At 39.1% G+C, this 21,329-nt stretch overlaps 1 protein-coding gene across 30 annotated transcripts in view; it reads left to right on the forward strand.

Moving 5' to 3' along the window:
- Positions 1–21,329, forward strand: part of MICAL2 (microtubule associated monooxygenase, calponin and LIM domain containing 2) — a 175,589-nt gene that overhangs the window by 88,073 nt on the left and 66,187 nt on the right. For 11 of the 30 annotated variants that reach the window (XM_020797195.3, XM_072985771.2, XM_078383949.1 and 8 more), the window contains 5 exons: positions 1,937–2,044; positions 2,691–2,783; positions 5,626–5,812; positions 8,575–8,663; positions 10,774–15,064. In XM_020797195.3, the coding sequence (XP_020652854.3) occupies positions 1,937–2,044; positions 2,691–2,783; positions 5,626–5,812; positions 8,575–8,663; positions 10,774–11,160 (864 nt within the window). In that variant the 3' untranslated portion in view covers positions 11,161–15,064. Of the gene's footprint in view, positions 1–1,936; positions 2,045–2,690; positions 2,784–5,625; positions 5,813–8,574; positions 8,664–10,773; positions 17,101–21,329 lie in introns of those variants that run through there. The other 19 variants (XM_072985773.2, XM_078383948.1, XM_078383953.1 and 16 more) reach the window with 9 other exon arrangements.

A 21,329-nucleotide genomic window follows, 5' to 3' on the forward strand; every position in this document is an offset into this window, starting at 1 on the left:
ACAGAAATCCAGAAATAACCCTTCAGAGTACAGATGGGCATATATCTTCTTTGCAGTCCACTTCCAATATCTAATTTTCTTTTAAAAACACAGACATGCAAACTGCTGTGAGATAAATAAGCACACATTCTATAGTTTAAAGAAGTGGTTGCATCTTGAGTAAAACTTCGTGAGATTACAAACTTCATGCTGTAAATATTTCAATGGATCCTCCTTAACTGAAAATGTAAAAATCAAGGTTTCGTTGTATTCAAATTACTAAACCAACTGTTCTCAATTCCCCCCCCCCCAGCCCTTTTGGGAGTTCTTCTCAAGTTTTAGGGGCCCCTATCAAGCAAGGAAAGCCTTTGGCTGTGTGCAAACAAGGATACAATATGAACAGATGAATCCGTGCTCCTCCCATTCAAATCTACCAGCCCCCCTTCCCCTTTGAGAAATGGCTGTATTAGACAGTTGTGTAAAAATATTATTTGTACAAAAATATGACTGGTATCATTTGGTTCGAGTTTGATTAACTTTTCTTCTTAATCTGATTGTGCTTTTTGAAAAGCAAGGCTAATTTTGCCCACTATTTTAATAAGCATAGGTATGCTGCTCTACTACCTGCCATCATGATTAATGAAAAGTTGACATTGATTGTTTGGGTGTAACAGCGAATTGACTTCAAAGGATGGAAATCAGCTTGTACAGCCCATCTTTAGTTTAGTCATGCATGTTTTCTGGATGTTTGCTTAATCACATTTAGAAGAAGAATCTTGCCTTCAATGACATTTGTTGCATTCTTTCTCATTCAGTGTGATATTGTAGTATTTTAGACAATTAAATTTATAATCATCATTTGTCCAGGTTTGAGGTTGTAAATTAACTGTTTAAAAAATCAGAGCAGGTGGGACTTAATATGAATATTGACAATAAGAATGCAATTGTAAGGTTTTATATATAAAAGAAAAATGGATCTGAATAGCACACTAACTATTGAAAAGAAAACTTCATTTCTAAAAACTGGAAAAATGTTTTACTCCAGTGGAAACAGAATGATTAGACAGACTATGGCTTATATAGTAAAGTTGGTATAACATAACCTTTTTGTGGAATAGTGATCTTTATTCATAATGATCTCTATCCATAATGGCAAAGTCCAAGATAAAATTCAGCCATCTCAATTTCTGAACAGGTTATGGTGGAAATACAGGAAGAAGGGGAAATGAAAGAAATGTGTGACATATGAGTAGGGTTCTATAGGTGATTATATATTGTTACATTAAAAGGCCTATTTAATATGCTTTAAGCAGAATTCCTTGCGGTCATGGCTTCCTGACACTGAAAATATATGTCAGGAATAATTTATATGCTGTACATGTAAACACAAATCTGCACGTGCATGCACTTTCCAGTTCAAAATGGAACATTTCCCAAACTGTTTTACCAAATCAGTTTTAGGACTACATAGCAAACATCTCCACAAGCTGATTTCATCAAATCTGGCAGTCTCAAGATATGTTGACCTACAGATCCTTTCATTCTCAGCAAGCATAGACATTGACTTGCTGGTTAGCATGGCGGGTATTGTAAATACCAAAACCTTTCACTTGCCTAAGTGAGCTGGTCATTCTGTGGGTTGACCTGCATTCTAAGACACATTTCTCCATATTAACAATTAACAAAATCCCTTCATTTCTAAATACTTTCCAAAGCACAAGGATGATGGTAGGAGCTGAGCAATTTGTGCTTCGTAGTGCATGAAATATCCCAGAATTCATCTTGCTGCTTTTGTGTCATTCTGACTTAAGGCTTCTTTACCACTGCTGTGTTGTGTAGCATGCTACAATCTGCTATCTCTTCCTGTTTCATTTTGGTCAAATCATATTCTCAAGAACAAAAGCTCTCCATTCTCCACCTGTTCTGTTTCCCCTTTTTCTTTCTTTGCTGGCGACAGATGACGGTAGGGAAGGTGTCACGCTCGATAGGTGCTGTGGCGCAAGTTCTTGTCAATCTGTACATGAACGATCACAGGCCTAGTCCATTGCCTCCATCCTGGCAACCGGTAAGGCTTAAAACTTGAAATATTGGAATGGGATTGTTGAACTGAAAGAGTAACCTTTCCAAGACTTCTCTGTTAGAGATTTCAATATTTTCTACACTCTGCCACATTAAGTTTGCATAACAATAAAGCTGCATTATTTAGTCCTGTTCTTTGTTGTTTATGGTATGGATTCAACATAGGATTCTGTTACATATAGGTTCTAGGCACCTAATAATCTAGAACCGTGGTTCCCAACCTTAGTTCTCCAAGTGTTACTGGACTAAAACTCCCTGAAGCCTGCACCACTAACTGTGATAGCCAGGATTTCTGGGAGTTATAGTCCAAGAACATCTGGGGACCCAAGACTGAGAATCACTGATGCAGAGTGACTTCTCGATGTGATTAGGTTAATGTGCTTTTAAAATTGCCTTCTAGTCAATGCTTATGGGGGCAGGGAGATGGGCTGCTGTTATGTTTGAAAAGGAACCGGCCCCATTGCATGTGCTTTGGCCGATGTGTGCCCATAAAGGGCCTTATTGGATATTAGCTAATGCTACACATAAATTTTCAGTTGCAGCTTACTCCAGAATAGAATTGTGCAAATTAATAAATGCATTTTGTTGGAATAAACTCATTATTGATTTTGTTAATATTGTATTGACTTCAGAACACATCTGAAGATGGATCTCCTGCTGCGGTTTCTTTCCCTGCTTCCTCTTCTACCTCTCAAGCTTTTCCTTCTCCTGCTCAGAGCTGTCAGGTATTAGTCAGACATGCACAAACATGGTCAGCACAGTGAAAAATGCTTTTACTGGCGTTGCACAGATTTTCAGGAAGAAGGGCAAGATCAGACTCATTTTTATGATGCAAAGAATATTCTGTGGAATTAGATTCAAAGAAATCCCCAGTTATCCAACATCTCCGTTTTATATACTTGATATTTCATGGTCCATTAACTTCTTAACCCTTTTGCATCTCTCAGTAAGATGGAAGTCCGAGTCCACTTCCATTTCACACTATTTCTTCTGTATGTTGGCAGTCATTAGGGGTTAGGATGGCCATATGTCCTCCTTTAGAAAAATAGTCCTCGTTTGTACAGCTTTTGGTAAGTAGCCAGTCTTCCTCCCTGGCTAAGCAGGGAAGGTAGAAGCTTGACTGTTAAATGTATCTAATCAACCCTCTTTCAATTTTTAAATGAAGTTGTTCTGGAGGAGGTTTATTTTCTTTCTATATGCGTTCATTTTTAGTAAACTGCAGAAAATACAAGGTGTGGGGCATTTCAAAAGTTATTTCATTTATATCCTGTCTTTACCTTGACGCTGTGCCTTATGGTCTTGTGCAGTATGGTGAGCACTATTGTATTTCTACCTCAAATGTAGTAATGATGTCTAATTTTGATGATGTTTGCATATATGGGTTTCAAATAGCATATGCAAATTTAATGCAAAAATATCCCCCCCTTTTGTGAATTATGTCCTCCTTTCTGGTGTTTTTTGCCCTCCTTGTCATCCTTTTGGGCGATGTCTGTCCTCCTTGGTGATGGAACAGTGGGCACCCTGTTAGTGATGTATTGCTCTTATTTTGTGGACTCCAGATCCCAGAATTCTGCATTGTGGGGATTCCATCTGCTAGACCTAAACCTAAATTGTGCTCACCTGGAGAAAGACTGGCTTGGAAGGCTTCATGAAGTGGGACAGGCCGAATTTCAACCACATTTCCTGTAGGAAAAGGAAGCTGTCCCCAGGAGTGGGTGGAAGTCTGGGACTGTTGCAGGCAAAACCAAAATAGAAAGAATCTCTACTAAATTTCTAATACAGTTCTTACTAAACTATTTTAGTCATAGAATAAATAGCCCTTTGCCAATTTGGTTATTATTTCTCATTTGTCTATATCTTGGAGTCACCTTTCTTCCATCTGTTTGTTTAGATTTCCCCATAATAGATCACAGGTGTTACTCCATTAGGGGGGGAAAAAGCAAATCTCATTGGGCATTCTGAAACATATATGTGTATATATTTTTTACAAAATGTTACTCATTGTGTCTCTTCTTATCAATATTCATAAGTGAGTGGAACCAGATGTTGTACACGTAGAGAGAGATTGGAGTGTGTGTGTGTGTGTGTGTGATTGGATGTGAAAGGTAATTCTTTATTTTAGCATGGCTTATATGAAATAGGAAAACTTCACTTTAGCTATGATCTAGCCATTCTGTTGCTCTTGCCCTTGAGATGCAGAAGCAGGTTTAATCTACTTCCTATGAAAGATATTGGAAGATTCCTGAGAGTTGCTCCTGTACCTACAAGTGTTTGGAGTGAATTAATAAAAAGTGGCCCCATTGTACTGTGGAATCTCCAGAAGCAATCTAATAGATCCTGTTGATAGCAGTTCTCCCAAAGTAGAGATGTTAGGAAAGTTCACTTTAACTGGTTTGTTGTTATCACTGATGTAGGCTATCTTTGCTTGATGAGACACTTCAGCAAGAATTTTTCAAGCCATACGGGTTTCCTTGCCTCTAAGCTAGAGGGGAACAAAATGCTAATGCTTTTTCTTGCCAAGGAAGGCTTCTGTAATTTGCATTCACTGATTCCATACAAAACTAGCATACCTCTCCTTTGAGAAGCAAAACGCACGCAGAAACAGCAAACATGAAATGACATGGCTGATAGTTAAACATGCAAACAGAACCCCCCCTGCTTCTAATGCTTTAACCTAATTGCATCAAAGTAGCAGCCACCATTATTTTGTGCAGTGTGTTATTTGTGTTACTTGCACAATTTTGGTTAACTTGCACAATATTTCATTCTTGTTCTCCTATTGCGAGCACAACAAAATGCCTTATTCTCTCACATGACAAAAAGAATAATCATTTTCACATTTGGATATATCCATATACTGAAGAGGTATATACATGCATTCAGCTCTAGATTTTTTTTAAATTTTTTTTACTTTGATGTTCTGGGGTAGGCCAACGGATGATGTTTGACCTCAGTTCCCGGTACTGCAGTACCATTGGTGATGCTAGCTAAGGCCGACAGAAGTTGCATCACCATCTAGAGGGCTACAGCTTGCCCACCCCTTGTTTTTCCCCCAGGATAACCAGAGAATATGAATTAAAGTTTGGAATTCACACATCAAATCTAGTATTGTGTACAATCTGTTAGCCATCAAACTAAACATAAACCAATCATCCATTACCAATGCTGACCATGTGCTTTCTTTCTCTCTTATGTGTGCATCCCCAGGCCTATAGTGAAAGCAGTCAATCGTCCAGTGGTGGAACGTATACTAGGGAAGATTTAATGCTAGCTGCCCTCAATGCTCTTGATGTTCCCTTCTACGGGGGGGGGGGGAATTAATCTGATATGTTTATTATCAGCACTGTGGTGCTGATTAAAAACATGGAGAAACATATCATGCCCATGCTGAGCTCCATTCATGGTATAACATCTCACCATGAAATCTGTTGCTCAGGGCAGCCCTTGATTGTGTGCCAGTATAGAATAGTTAACTCTCTTCAATAAATGAGTGGAGTACTTGGTCAAGCTGTTGTGGATATACTGTTGTGTAATAATGTTACAACTATGTTTCAATTTCATTAACAGGGTTCTCTCAGGAAAGAATTTCCACAATCCATAGGTGGGAGTGACATCTGCTGCTTTTGTAAGAAAAGGGTGTACGTCATGGAGCGCCTGAGCGCAGAAGGCCACTTTTTCCACCGAGAATGCTTTAAATGTGTGGTGTGTGCTACAACTCTCCGCCTAGCAATGTATGCCTTCGATGCAGAAGAAGGTAATGAGGATTGCCCTCTTACCCTGGAATAACCACGTGAGACCAAATGTATGGGTTGAAATATGGGCCACACTTTATTAAAGTCCATTTCATTCGCATAAACATTGCCAATCCTTTGGCAAAAGGGGGTCCTGCTGTAGTGCGGATTCAGGTTTGCTCTTGGGTTATCACGTGACCATGGCACAGCCTGCCGGCTGTGCTCCGGCCTCAGTCATCCCCTTCTTTATTACCGTGGGATAACTATCGGCCTCCATTTTCCCTGGACCCTCTTTCCCTCTTTCTGTGCTGACCGTGGGTCCGGGTGCGTCCCCCAGCACATCTTTCCCTCCCAGCACTGAGATCGCCTGATCGGCAGTGCTGCAAGTTCAGATACTCTGCAATTTCCTGCCATTCCCATAGAATCCAAGTTCCAATACCTTTCAAATCCACACTATCCTCCCCAGTGTGACGGAATTCTACTACCACCCTTACTAAGGCTAACGCTCCTAATCCAGTGCGGGATAGGCGAAAAATCCCCACCTCCACCAGCCAATCGGGAGATGGGTCAAAAATTCTTATCCAGCTCCCAAAGGGCAACCAGCTAATCTTGCACTAGAATAATGGGCAGGCACGTGGGCTGTCGCTCAGATCATTAAAGAGGGAGATAACAGAGGTTCATCCCCTTAAATCCCCTCTGCTTCTCCCATGCCCCTCGGCTGTTCTCGGGACAGCCTTGTAGCATTGTGCGGCTTCCCGGGAAGCTGGCAAAGACACACCTTCTGGGGGGGATTCCCTTAGCCCCCCCCCGGCGTGAGCAATTGGGATGTTATCATTGGTGGGTCTGTGTCAGTCCCCTTCTGTTGGTTTGTTTTTGTTTCTGAACAGTTAATTTGGAGCGTAGTGAATGGAGCGATGGAGTAGGACACCAGGGACCTGGGTCTGAATCCTTGCTCAGCCATGGAAACTCACCAGGGGGTGGGGGCAGTAGCCGAGATTGCCTTAAAACCCGCTTGCCTTGAAAACCCTGTTAGGATGTGACTTGGTGCCATATGACATGCACAGGCAAGGTCATTGGTTACATGATGGAATGAAAGATGGGTGCTGATTGACTGACAGTTGAGACAGTTTTGACAGTTGGGAGAGGAAAGGAATATGCCCCTGCAAAACTCTGTTGTGATTGGCTGCTCCCACTAAGACATCCCAGGCCTCGGGATGTCTTAGTGGGAGCAGAGAGAGGGTATAACAAGAATATTTAGGATATTGGGTAGTTTGGAATGGGAATGATAGTTAGGGCTGTGGATTTTAGATACAATTTAGAATAATTGTGTGCCATCAAGTGAATTCTAACTAATGGTGACATCCTAACTGAGGGAGGCCTTGGGATGTCACAACTGGAAATATTTTCTTCTCCAAGTGCTTGTGTAATACGGATACTGGCATTAACCAAATGGCAGTGGCACTCCAAACAGGCTCTCCTCTCAGGCTCAGTGGAACAAACACTTTAGGTAGCAAATGTCAGAAAAGTGTAGAAGAGTTTTGGTCTTGTGTGTCCTGTGTGGCTTCTAGGATAGCTGGCCTGCCTCAAGGACACCTAAAAATTCTGTTTTATCATCTGTGCTGAAGTAAAACTTAACTGCCATCCCGCTAGGCTTTTGTACATGGAAAAGGCCTCTTCATACATGGGTCTTTCCCGTGCCCACTCCCAGATTGTGGAATATGGTCCCATAGGAAGCTAAGGTGCCCCCCCCTCTCTATTGTCCTTCCTCCAGCAGGGAAAGCACTCTTTAGCAACTAAACTGGACAATTTAATCACAAAAGTGTGATTAAGTGTGTGTGCATATTTAAGTGTTTTTAAAGTGTAGTTGTTTCAGTATTATTGTATGTTATTACAGGGAGTACATAACTCCCTTATTACAACAACTTCACTGCCTGCCAGCCTGTTTTGGAAGCCCTATACCGCTTTGTCCACAGTAACTGAAGGACCTTGTCAAGTCAGATGAGCCTTGTCAACTCTTAAGCTCTCCCGGGAAAGTCCTTCTCACAGCTCCAGCGCTTTCCTAGGCTCATTGCCCACTTATCCCAAATAACCACATGAGACCCGGTGAATGGGTTAAATATGGGCCACACTTTATTGGAATTCATTTCCATTTACATGAACATTGCTGATCCTTTGGCAAAGGGGGGGGGGTCCTGCTGTAGTGTGGATTCAAATTCCCACTTGGATTCTAGGTTGACCCTTGACCAGCCAATGAGCTAGGTTCAGGCCTCAGTTAATCCCCTTTTATTACCAAGGGATAACTGGCGGCCTCCAATTTTCCCCAGACCCCCTTTCCGCTCTCTCTGTGCCTTCCATGGGTCTGTGTGCATTCTCAGCACATCTTTCCTCCCAGAACTGCGATCGCCTGATCAGCAGCTCTGTCATTCCAGATGCGCTTCGATTTTGGTGCCGAGCACAGGCAACATCTTGTCTTTTGCCACAAGTGACATGCTTATGTTTGGTTCTGATAGCAGTTCTGATCTGAAACTCAAATAAAACACTCCACTCCAAAATAATAGGAGTTTTGGTACCTTTGCCAATATATATTTACCCCATGACAGTTCCAGTGAGGTTAGGTAGTGTTAATATAGAATAAAAGTAAATATTGGTATAGTTTCCTGCATAGCATATGAAGTGGTTCATCCAGAACAGATGTGTTACATTAAAGGGTTTCTTTGGATTCTGTTATTCTGTATTGATTCCATTTGGGGAGAAAGCAAATAATGACACTGCTGTTGTCTTCCAGGTAAATTTTACTGCAAGCTTCATTTTGCACAATGTAAACCAAAGCATGCCCACAGAAAGAGGAGAGCCATGCCAAAGACTCATGAACAGGTAGATATATTTTTTGTGGGGTTCAAAATACTGTCAATTGATGGGAAAATCATACGGAAATGTTTACTCTATATTATTGGGAATGGTGGAGTTTTATATTGACTCTTCTTGGTGGAGCTCAAGTGATACGATCATCCCCATATTAGTCCACTCTAAGGGAACTGAGAATCCATTAAGGCCACTGCTTATTCAGAGCCAGAGCTCAAAATGGATGGCCGCATACCTTTAACAGAGTGGCCTTTTGAAAAGAAGTTTTATTTGCAGCATTTCATTTGCAATGTTGTATATGACTCTTTGATTAGCTGTCATTCTTAAATTCACAAGGTACAGATAAAGCGACACCTTTAAGGCTAACGGGTTTGTTATAGCACGAGTTCCTGGATTACAGCCCATTGCTGCAGATGTTTTGGGTTAGCATTGTATTGCTCCAGGCATATACACTGCATGTCACTGGGAGTGGGATGTTAACAGTGAGAGCAGAGAGAATTTAAATACAAAAGATATTGACTAGGACAATTTCATTACTAAGACTTGTCAGTTTCAAAATGGCTAGTAAGGAATGTTTGAAGGAGTTTGACTTGTTTAGCCTGAAGAAGGCTGAGTGGTGATGGGATAGCCATCTTCCATTATTTACAGGATTGTTTTGTAGAAGATGGAGCAAGCTTGTTTTCTATAGCTCCAGAGATTAGGACCCAAATGAATGGCTTCAAATTACAGACAAGGAGTTTCTGACTAAACATTGAGAAGAATTTCCTCACAGTGAGACAGTGGAATGAACCACCTTGGAAGCTGTTGGACTTTCCTTCTGTTTAAACAAATATTGCATGACTGTCTGTCAGCAATGCTTCTGCTGTGGTTTTACCTTCTGTGAGGTTGAACTAGATGGCCCTTGCAACTGCTTCTTGCCCTGTACCTTGATACTGTTAGAATGTCCTGCAGTAGGTAGGATGGCTAAAAACAACAGATGAGACAAGACGTGGGCTGTAGTTCATAAATGCATATGGCATAGTGAACTTCGTAGTCTTAAAAGTGCTATTTGACTTTTTGCTGTCCTCCCTGCAAAAGACTGATATACAGTAGCTGCCTTTTGCAAGAAATTACCAATGAGATTGTTTGTGGAATTGCTGCTGAAAATAAAGAGATCAACTCCATTATCTTCCAAGAGATTTTTTTTAAAAAAAAAAAATCATGCACAAGATTTTTATTCTGTGAAGATTTTCATTCATCCAAGTGAGGTTATCTGGAAATTGAGCCATGGCAACTGGACTTCTTTCTTATTCAGATGAAATGTTTTGCTATGCATCCAAGTAGCTTCAGTCTGAGGACAATTGGTAGGAGACCCCTGGTAAAGCCTCCACCTTGGTTTCACTTTCCCCTGGTCTGAATAGGCTTGTAAGATCAGGACCACACCCACCAAAATGACCATTAATGACCCATGACAGTGGGTGGAGAAGGACTGCAGAAGTGCAATTTTCACTCACCCCCCCCCCCTTTGTCCATCTAATGAGCCTATTCAGACCAGGGGGAAGTGAAACCAATTTTGAGGGGTCTCCTACCATCTCTCCTCAGACTGAAGAAACTACTTGGATGAGTAGCGAAATGAAATGTTTCAACATATTTATTCCCTTTTAACTGGATGAAGGTGCCCCCTGCGTTGTGGTAAGACTTGAAGCCATTGTGGATGACAGAGGAAGAAATAGTGAGGGGCAGGGCAGGGAAGTAGCTTTGGTAGTACAATGATATAAGTGATGGAAGGGCACACGTTTGCTGGCTCACACATTTTCCTTTCATGCAGCATCCAAGGCTGCTTTTCTCTCTTTATTAAAATAAAGTGTGGGATAATGAAATGAGAACCAGTCATTATATCTGCTTGAGCTCTCATGCTGCCATCTGTTGAAAGTGTTTTTTTTAAAAAAACATGGGAAACATAGTGCACACCACCCCATGCCCCTCCCCTTGCTAAAGGTTTATCTTGGGGTGAGGGGTTGACTGATCAGGAAGCATCCAGAGCAGAGTATGATTCGTCTCCTTTCTAAGCTTTTGTTTGTTTATTATCTTTGACTTGAGACAATGGTGAATGGGTGCAATGTTAAGCTGTGTCTCTTTCAAGGAGGAAGCAGAACAGTGGACGCAAGAAGAATCCATGTCTGCAGAAACCACCGAGGACAGTGCTTGTGCTGTCAGTAGCAGCTCAGAGGATCAGTCCCCAGGTATCCTGCCTTCATTCTTTAAGAAAACTCTAAGCTGGCCTCTTAAGGTGACAAGGGATCTGCTTGACCTTCCAAGACGGCTCTCTAACTGGATGCATGGTTTCCTGCACACTACCAGACTTCATTTCAGGGACAATGCATACAACTATGCCTACTTGTATGAACTCCTAAGCTTCAGTATGCCATTCTTTTTTGCGCTTCAAGAGTTACTTGCCCATATTTACCGGGAAGTGGAGCTGTCCTGTGAGAACGTGCTTGAACTGGTGAAGAAGTTCTTCAGGGTTTAAAGTTCTTCCTAAACTTGTGTTGTGCCTTTCAGATTTCCAAAACAAACAGCCTTCCGATCACACAAATGTACACATTTCAATTCAGTATGTGCTTTAAATGAGCCAAAACTTTCATTTCATAATCATGGTGCAATTGTTACAACATTTCAGTTTTTGTTATTGGATCATGAAGATCAGTGTCCAGATGCATTTCCAGACCATAGAGATTATATGAAGGATTTGTAATTTTTTTGATAGATTTTTTTAAAAAAAATCTGGATGTGTTTCTAGTTACGACCAGATATTCCTTTGGGTTTACATTTTATTATCCTTATTTTAAAGACTGTGAAAGAAAGTTCTTTCATACATTTCTAGAGCAACAGTAAATGCTTACTATGGTTTTTTGTTTGAAAACTGAATATGGCACATACTTTACCCTCCCCCCTTTCTTCTTGCTTTATCTTTGCTGTGGGGGCTACAAAGTCTGTTCATTTTGCTTAGGTTTTTTTAAAAAATTTAAAAAGTACTGCAAGCCCAGAATTTTTATTGACTCCTGTTTGATAAATCCTTTTCAAAATATTGTGCATTTTCTGTAACTTGTGTGAATAAATTCAAAGAGCAAATCATGGACTTCTCAGTTGGTTAAAGTAAAAATACAGTGTTAGCCTATTTTTTTTTATCTCCAAGTAATGGAACAGTTCTATCTGTCACATCATGAGAGATTATTTGATATTGACGAGGCCAGCTTCTATGTTATAATGTAAAAGCCTTCACCTAGATAATCCCTCTGATATTTTTAAGTGTGTTGAAATAACTGATATACAACATCCAAGAAAGATTCTAGAATTGAGTCAGTAGTTCCCTTGTGGGATTTTTTTTCAGACATGAGAAGGTCTCCTAGACATTAAGATGGTGCTCTGAGAAGTAATAGATACCAATTATCTCTGTAGGTTAAACTACTATGTACAAAATTTTATATGCCATTTTTGACAGTAGTAGTGCTAATCTAAAGCACAGGCTTTCTTTCTTTTAGAAGTCTGGTGAAGGCTCACAGTGCCTGTAAATGAACATTTCTTAGCAGAAAACTAGTTGAACAGTTTCATGACCCAGAAACTGTTCTTTTTAATTTACTGTCCCTAGGCTGAGAGTTCACTTTTGAGCTCTTTTGGAAACAGAATTTCACCTTAGAGAGAGAGGGTAAATAACACAGACTTACTTGTCTCCACATAGAGAGCAAGAAGCAATTCCCGTCTGAATCCATGGAAAGCTGCTGTGAGTATAGGCAGGATGGAGGCCTAGAGGTCAGTGGTTACACCTGACCACGGGCAGCCTCCTTTCTCCACTTCTGTGTGTGCCACCACTCTGTTTTGAGGTCTTACATTAAAGACATTTTCAAGAAATATGACACACACAAATTAGTACCACCTGCAGCCCTTACTCATTGCTGAGGGTAGTGCAGCCATGTTTTCCTGTGCCACTTGAGAAGGAGTTCTGGGCTTTTTAGAACTTCCAAAAGTAATTTATTTTGAAATATATATATTTCAAATATATATATTTGCTACTTGTTTGTGAGACCTTGCACACACATATCAGAAGATCAGGCCCTAAGGCTCACAGCCATTAAGTTTCTGAAAGAGAAGCCAATAGAAGCCATTTTGCCATTCACTTACAAGAAGGTGGGGCTGCTGGTTCTTGGTTTTGGTGAATGAAGTGTTTCTGTGGGTTTTCCTTTGCTGAATTGTATTTTCATTGTCATTTGGAACATTTGCTTGCCCTTAAACAGGATACACATACCGTCGTAATTCTCCTAATCATTTACTTATGTAGAAAGTTTTCAATTTCTTGAGCATATTATAGTGGTTTTCCCCCCTCAAAAGATTAACAGGTACACTGATGTTTTTTAGGGGTGACACACCATTCCATCGTAGACTTCAGTCATAAGCACTCCTACTTGGGGGTGGGGGGGGAAGACCCCAATTTGTTTCACTGGAACGTTTATGATTTAATATTAAGCACACTTGAAATTAAACTCCATTTAAGTGGGCAGGACAAAAAGAATTATTAGGAGCACAGTGGAAAAGTTCAACCATTTATCCTTGCTGTTCTACCTTTATGGATTTGTTTACATATAAGAATTTTTATAAGCTTGATAGGTAAGGATGTGGAAGGTGCTTGTTCGTAGCGTTGGTTTCTTTTAGTTATGAGGTAAATGTCCATATGAGTTAACTTACTATGACACATAATAGCCATGTATTGGCTTCCTGCATGTGGCCAACCATTCTTGTCAATCCACTTGTCACAACAAACTCTCAGGGAAACAAAACTTCAAGTGGCTACTGTGCACCCAGATGTTTGTATAGCAACTTAAAGTTGCAGAAAGAACAGGAGGCATGAATGGTTTCTGGTACGTCCTGTTTTCATCACATCCCAGATGTCTGAGTAGTTGCATAGTAAAATTAAATTAAAAAGAAAGAAATACCTAGGCATTGCTCCCAGCTTACTGAGTCTGATTCATATTTGTTTTTGTTTCATACCCAAAATATATGTGCATGTTCATCAACTGATGACTAAAGCATCAATGAATGGTTTGCACATGTGGAAAAATAACCATGTGAAACTCCATAGATTGTTTTGATATTATGTGATATCACCCCATATGCAGTGTTTTGAAGGGGAGATTGTAAGTCATATTGATCCAGTTGATAAAAGTGTAGATCCATCCTTATTCTTAAGACCTCTTTTTCTTCTGTTCATGCAAGGCTTTTTATTTAAAGAAAACAAATAGAAAGTTCATACAGTTTATGTTGCCTGGGCATTGTAATACTCGTTAACTATACAATGTGGTATTTTTAAAAAATGTCATGATTTTCATGTAAAATGTGGAAAGCATTCTCTAAGGTAAACAATCAAAATTATTTTTAACAAATGTTTGTAATATGACTGCTGTTAATTATTTGAAATTTAATTTGTATTAGCGTTTTAATACAATCAATGTATTTGGAAAGTAACCCACATTAGTTTACAGTACCGTGCAATTTTATTTCAAATTCTGCTGGTGGTGAAGCCAGTTTTGAAAAATTTAGATAATCAGAACTCCAAGGTCATTTCAGATTTGTATTTTAACTGGTCCTGGAAGCCACGGGGCACTAAAAAAAAATCACTAATATAATCAAACATACATGTATTTTTGGTAGATATGCGTTTGGTGACATACATAATGTCAAACACATATCCACCAAAAATACATGTATGTTTGATTATTTTGGTGCTTTTATTTGCACATTAAATGGAGGCTTGATAGAAAGCATAGCTTTCAAGATTAATTGGGAAACAAAAAAAATGGGATTCCATTTGTATGGCCAGCTCATGTCCAAAATCATTCTCAGACAAATGGAATATTGTTTAGTTAAGACAGAGGTTTGTGTCAGGATGATTGTTCACATCTACATCTTTGTTCATTAAGAGATGGTCTTCTCTAACTCTGATACTTGAATTTTATCTGGTATGTTTGTTAAATGCTCCTTTTGGTTTATCAGAAGGAAGGAAAATAACTTCACTGGGTCATACTTTCCTCTGCTTTGCTGTATCACTTTTTTTTTTAGTGTCCCTTTCTCTGATCATAGGCTTATTGTTAGCTTATTTTGATTGTATTTTCTTCCAATCTCTTCTGTTGTCTTTAGTTCATTTCAACATTCCAGTGCTACACCCTCTCATTGGCTGAGCAGTTTCTGCTGTAAGATGCTTGTTCTGATTCTTACCATTTTCTGAGTATTGTGGCTAATCTCTAATACTTTCTGTCAGCGATACAAAGACCATTTGGAGCTCTGTGTGTATGTGCATTTGTGGTTACTAAGATGCAATGTCTCTGCATGATCACTTAACCTGTTTTGTAGTTCAACATTCAAAGCATATGGCCTCTCTCCCAACCCTTGCCCATATGATTTTTCTTATCATGCATGCAAGACTTTTAACAAGTTAGTTAAACTGAATAATAAACAGGTGTTATTTCCTTATTTCTGGAATGTTTAAAAGATTAAGTGTGCCCTAGTTCAAGTAACAGTCTGTGTTTATTTATTAAGATGTTGTGGAACTACTGGTGTTAGGAGCGAATGGTGAATTGCCATTTAGCTTTAAAAAACACTTCTAAAAATATCTGGATGGCAAATCATTTAGAATCAAATAGATACTTCGATACATTGTCATTTGACAAAACTTTCCAGAATACTCAGTATTCTAGAATGAAATCATAAAATGCAAATACAACATAATTGTTTCTAACATTAAATTGCCAGTTTTGGGGAGTTTTGAGGCATCTTGTGTTCCATTATATTGGAGTTTTGTAGTGCATTATTAGTCTCAAATGCCAATGTAGTGTTGCCAGGACATCAGCATACGGTGGATTTTGTGGGGTTATACTGTCACAGCTGTTGGGGAGCATGTATTTTGTTGAGGGTGGGCATTTCTGTTGACCCCTTGTTGAATAGGGAGCGATTAGGCAGAAGCAGACTTTGCAAATAGTGTGTATGTGCCAGCCCTGATTTCTACATTCTAGAGTTTTATCCTAACAAGTTAAGACTGGATTATATTGGCTGGCTACTACAGCTTCTGGTGTTTAAAAGGCCCTTAGGATATCAAGCATGGAATGGAGGAAATTCTCCCTCCTTCATGACCTCACTGTCTAGCTTAAAGCAAAGGCCAAGGGAATTCACTGAGAGCTTTAAATCCAACTCTGTAAAATGCTGTGTGGGTCAAAAGAAATGAGATGTAAGAGAGTGACAATCAAACTCTTCTGCTAAAGAAGCACCATTCACTTCCAGTGCATGTATCTTTTAAAAGTGTAGTTATGTTAAAAAACAAGAGCTTTGTTGTAGCTTAAAGACTAACAGTTTTATTCTGGCATGCACTTTTGCAGAACACAGCCTCAGACGGAAAAACAGTTGTCCTCCCATTGCACTTTATTATTAAATGGTGTGCGTACAATTCAGTTGCAAGGCTGTCACTCACAAGTTGCTGTCTCTCCCCACAAGACCTTTCAGGCTCCTCAAAGTATTTAGCTTCGTGGCCTCTGAAACACAGTGACTTGTAATGTGTTGCCTGCTGTTACCATGAGCACCTGTTGGACAATACCAGTGACTCCACTGGTGATAAGCAATGAACTTAACCACTTTCTGTGCTGCATGTAGTTCTATAATTTTTGCAAGACTGTGACCTAAACCCAAAGTCAAACTAGCTCAGCAGCAGTATGATGGAGTGAGGTTTTCTCCCTTGATAGTTACAGATCTTGTGAGTTTTTCTGGTGAGGGTAGAGTCTCATTGACACTGCAGGGACAGGGTTAAGAAAACAGATTGAGGGTTAAATGAGAGGCTGCCCATTTATTTAAAAAAGGAGGAAAAGTACAAATCTCTGGTATCATTTGCAACTGCATAGGATTTTTGTATATTTTTGTTATAACTCATGCTTTCAGTGTCAAAGCACTGAAAATCTAATTTAAGAAAATTAGATGCAGCAATTCTCCATTACATTCTCTAACTCTTCCATCACCACAATCAGAAAGAAGAGCTAAGAAGCTATCCAGATGTTTCCTAACAGAGTGACCTTTTTTGTTGTTGCTGCTGTGATTAACCTAAGCTTTCTGCATGTTTCAGCTCTTTGAGGCTTCTGAAGAAAAGATCTATCTCTCTGTACATTGCTATACTTTATTCATTTCTGTTGCAGATCCTTCATCTCTTAAGCAATGTCCATGAGGATTCTGTCCCTCTCCTCCTAAGTATTTAAATTTTTATTTTATTTTATTTGGCCTCTGGAACTTAACTGAACATTTTATTAGACTGTGTTTTTTTTTAAAAAAAAAAATACATTTTCTGTATTTAAAGCCATCACATGGAAATTTGTATTTTGCACACAGTGGATGTTTAACTTCCTAGTTTGGCTGTAAACAAATAAATGTAGTTCTACATAAATGTTACTGCATCTTCTCTTCCTTTTAAAAGAAACTTGTGTTGTCTGGAGACAGTTTCAGTCAGACTGAAACCTGTAGTTCAGGTCCTCATGCAGTGATAACTGTGCTCCGTGTTTACTTTTTTACCCTTTAACTTGAAGACATTTAAAAGTTTGCTGAATTGTAAAATTTTAGAATGTCTCTCACAATGGGTCATGTGGTGCTTCTTATCTCTCTAGACTTCAGGAAACCATTTCCACTGTTCCTTTTCTTGCAGTGGGGCTGGCTCATCCAGAGAGCAGTGTGGCTACGGTATGGGCTGGGACTATTCACAGCTGTCGGTCAGTCAACCTGTTGGATTACTGGGAGGGATGGGGGGCAGGCCTGGAAAGGGAAGTTCCATTTCCTGTCTGCTTCGGGGGACTCCAATTTCGTACTTGGGTTGAACAAAAAATGTATTGAGGCAATTCATTGCTTTGCCCTTTGCAGATTGTCACCTGGATTTTGGAAAAACTTGTGCCTTGTAATATATTTATCACTGCTTTTTTAAAATAATGCATCTCTCCTTTAAAGCAGGTTAAAATCAGGCTAAAATTAAGATGTGTACCATTTTAATCTGTTAAAAGGCCAGTTACAGTCTCTTATTTTGGATGAACTTGATTTTTAGATTCAACCATGATGACTGAGGGAGCTGATGTAATACTTTCCCTTGGTTAAAAATACTCAGAGAGAGAGAGAGAGAGAGAGAGAGAGAGAGAGAGATATTCTTGTTGTGGATGAGATGTCTGAGAGGATGGAATGTATAAGGATGAAGCTAACGTGTGTTTGCTTAAAGCAAGTGTGGGAAATGTCTGTCTTTCCAGACATAGTTGAGCCTCAACTTTCGTCATCTCTCATCATTGGCAATGCTCCTTATGGCTGACGGGGAGTGGCAGTCTGACAATACTTACATGCCTATACTGGCTGTAAACACTGTTTGCAAAACTATTTACAGTGCTTGTTAAGTAAATTGTAGTTTGTTTCTCCTTTTCTAAACGTACTTATTCATATGTAGAGGGTAAGTAAGGGACAAGGACAAGGGAAAATCTTGGTCACAGAAGGTTCCCTGAGCACCATCAGAGTGTAGTATATCAGGTGAAAAAAAGACCACACATTTTGCCCTTTCATAGAATATTTCCGGGAGATGGTTTGTAACTTTGTAGAAAAATAGAGGTATCCACAGAATAATTCTGTGTCACGTCCCAGGAATTTGGCGGGGGTGGGAGCGCTTTGTGGTGCAGTGATTAAATTGCAGTACTGCAGCCAAGATGCCACTTATGGCCTGAGTTCACTCCTGACAAGTTTAGATAGCGGCTCAAAATTAACTCCACCTTCTGTCCTTCTGAGGATGGTAAATTGAGTACTGGGGGGGGGGCAATGTTTACCTTGCATAATTAAATTGTAAACTACCCAGAGAGTGCAGTTAGTGTTATGGGGGTGGTGGTATATAAGTATCACACTTTATATAGAGAAAGTACTAACTATTGGCATAATTCAGACATGATATCCTGGTAGTTGAGGTGAGAGAACAGCATTGATGACTTCTCTGTGGCCTAACATAAGCTCTCTGGCCAGTTCCAGAGGCTCAAAGAAAACATTCTGTCTCTGCTCTTGCCTTCCATTTTTCCATTATCCTTAGTAACCCCAGTCTCTCTTTGTCTTCAAAGAGAGGGGATTTTCTCAAATTTTCTTTCAGTTTGTTCTTTCAACTCATTCCCCTGCCCAGCTGCTGATTTCCGGTGAGAGAAGGAATGGGAGCTAAAAATCATCCCTAGTTCAACACTTGGATTTAGTTCGGAATTCTCCTTGTTGGATTATTGTTATATGATTTCAAACAGTGACTACCATGTGGTAATTATCAGTTCCATACTTGTTGCCCTTTTTTCAGGAACACATCCTAGTGAGCAGCTAGCTGTTTACAGTCTCTAACCCAACAAACTGCTGATGCTGACAGGTACTAAAGGTTCTATATATTGGCTCCCAACCCACTTCTTGGAATCAGCTGTCCTAAAACAAGATGAAGTCACTGGAAGTCTGGATTCTTTTCTCAGACCACAGCTCTTAATCTTATCTCTTGTTTTTCATGTGATTGTATACACCATGGAGAAAAAGATAGCTCTTTCACATGTTTGTTTTCTTTCCACGACTGTTCTTTCCTTCCTCTCCTTGTCCGAGGAGAGCTCATTAAATGTCTACTCTTAACTTTTGCTCACATGAATAAGCAGCAGTTTTCCCTTCTTGGTTGACTGGAAGTGAATGCTCTTAGAGGTAGTCATTCTACCTCTAAGAATAATCTGCTCATGCTTTCAACAGAGAAACCAGCCTTATTGGGGTAATATCATGACGTTCTTCAATATAATGTTTATATTAGCTTAATTCAGGCCTGTCTTTTGGCAGCGTGCAATTGTCAAGGTTGTTTTAGTGGTTTGCAAAGAATAAGAGCATATAAAAAATAAAACACCACTACTTCTCAACACAGAATACTAATCTAAAGCTATATATATTTTTGTACTGAAGTGACACTTTCATAAACCTTTTCCATATGCATCACCTTCTGCAGACCTTGGTTTTCTTTAGTTGAAAAGCATGCAGTTTACACTTTTCCCCCTCTCAAAAAGGCAATTCTGGTATAGTGCAATTTTGCACTCGCACGTGAACTATACTTAGGTTTTTGATGTTCCATATTTCTAATTCCACCACAGACTGTAAGATGACTGGCTGTACAAGAGGGAAAGAGTGTATTGTTTTCTGATAAAGTCTGTTTAAGTATCAAGCTAAAAGGCTAAAGTAAAGTTTGTGTTACTCTACTATAGGGACTGTAAAACACTGTCAGAATAATTTCACTATTTACATACCTTGCTGAGAACCTAAACATATTATATACCTTAGTCTCAAATACTGCTATGTAGGCCCTAGATAGAGATGTGTTTTCTTTAATTTAATTTTTTTATTTCTAAAGAAATCAAAAGACAATCCATTATATTACAAATAATAAATATAAAGCTATTCCCCATCTCATTTAGAGTTATGCTATTCAAGTTTTAAATACCTAGGAATATGGGTAACAAAAAACCTTAATCAATTAATCTACAGAAACTATAAACATATATTTAAATTTGCAAAAGAAAAAGTGACAAAAGTGGGTCAATTTGAACCTATCAATGCTGGGAAGAATCGCTTTGATTAAATCTTATATATTACCAAATTTTCAATTTCTATTCCAAAATATTCCATTACAGCCAGATACAAAAAAAGGTAAAACTATTGCAAGGAAAGCTAGAAAATTTCATTGCAGGAAAGGGAAAGAAGATAAGATTCATAAAAAGTGTTAAATATAGACAGGGTCAAAGGGGGGATTAGGGATATCACAGCTCCAAAAATATTGTGAAACTTCACAAATAAATCAAATTATTAAACTTATACAAATCAAAGAGACATGTAAGAATTCTGATTGGGTCGAAATGGAAACTGAAATGAAAATGGACATAGTAAATAAGTATATTTATACCACTAAAATAATTAGAAAAGGAAATCAAATACAGTACAGAACCCATTCATTTCTGAAACATTAAGGATATGGCAAAAACATAGTAAAACTTTGCCCCCCCCCAGTATCCCCTTTATGTCCCCTTTTGGATCACCCAGATTTTAAGTCTAAAGAGAAATATGTACAATTTAAGGAGTGGAAACAAATTGGAATACATAGAATTACTGATTTATTAGATTCAGGGGAACCAGTCACTATTAGGCAAATAGAAGAGAAAACAAAGCAAATAAAAACTAGTTGGCTACAAATAAAGCAAATAAGTTTCGTTATTCACTTACAACAAAAAAACTGGCTCTCTAAGAACATTAACTGAATTTGAACAATATTGTATTCAAAAAGATAAATAAAAAGGACTAACCTCACTAATATATAAAAGCATTATTGAGAAAGAATATGGAAAAGGTGGAGGATCTAAAACAGTGTGGGAAACAAATTTAAATATTAATATTGTCGTTTAGTCATTTAGTCGTGTCCGACTCTTCGTGACCCCATGGACCACAGCACGCCAGGCCCTCCTATCTTCCACTGCCTCCCGTAGTTGTGTCAAATTCATGTTGGTTGCTTCACAGACACTGTCCAACCATCTCATCCTCTGTCGTCCCCTTCTCCTCTTGCCGTCACACTTTCCTAACATCAAGGTCTTTTCCAAGGAGTCTTCTCTTCTC

This window comes from Pogona vitticeps, chromosome 1, assembly GCF_051106095.1.
Source record: "Pogona vitticeps strain Pit_001003342236 chromosome 1, PviZW2.1, whole genome shotgun sequence".
Lineage (NCBI taxonomy): Eukaryota > Metazoa > Chordata > Lepidosauria > Squamata > Agamidae > Pogona > Pogona vitticeps.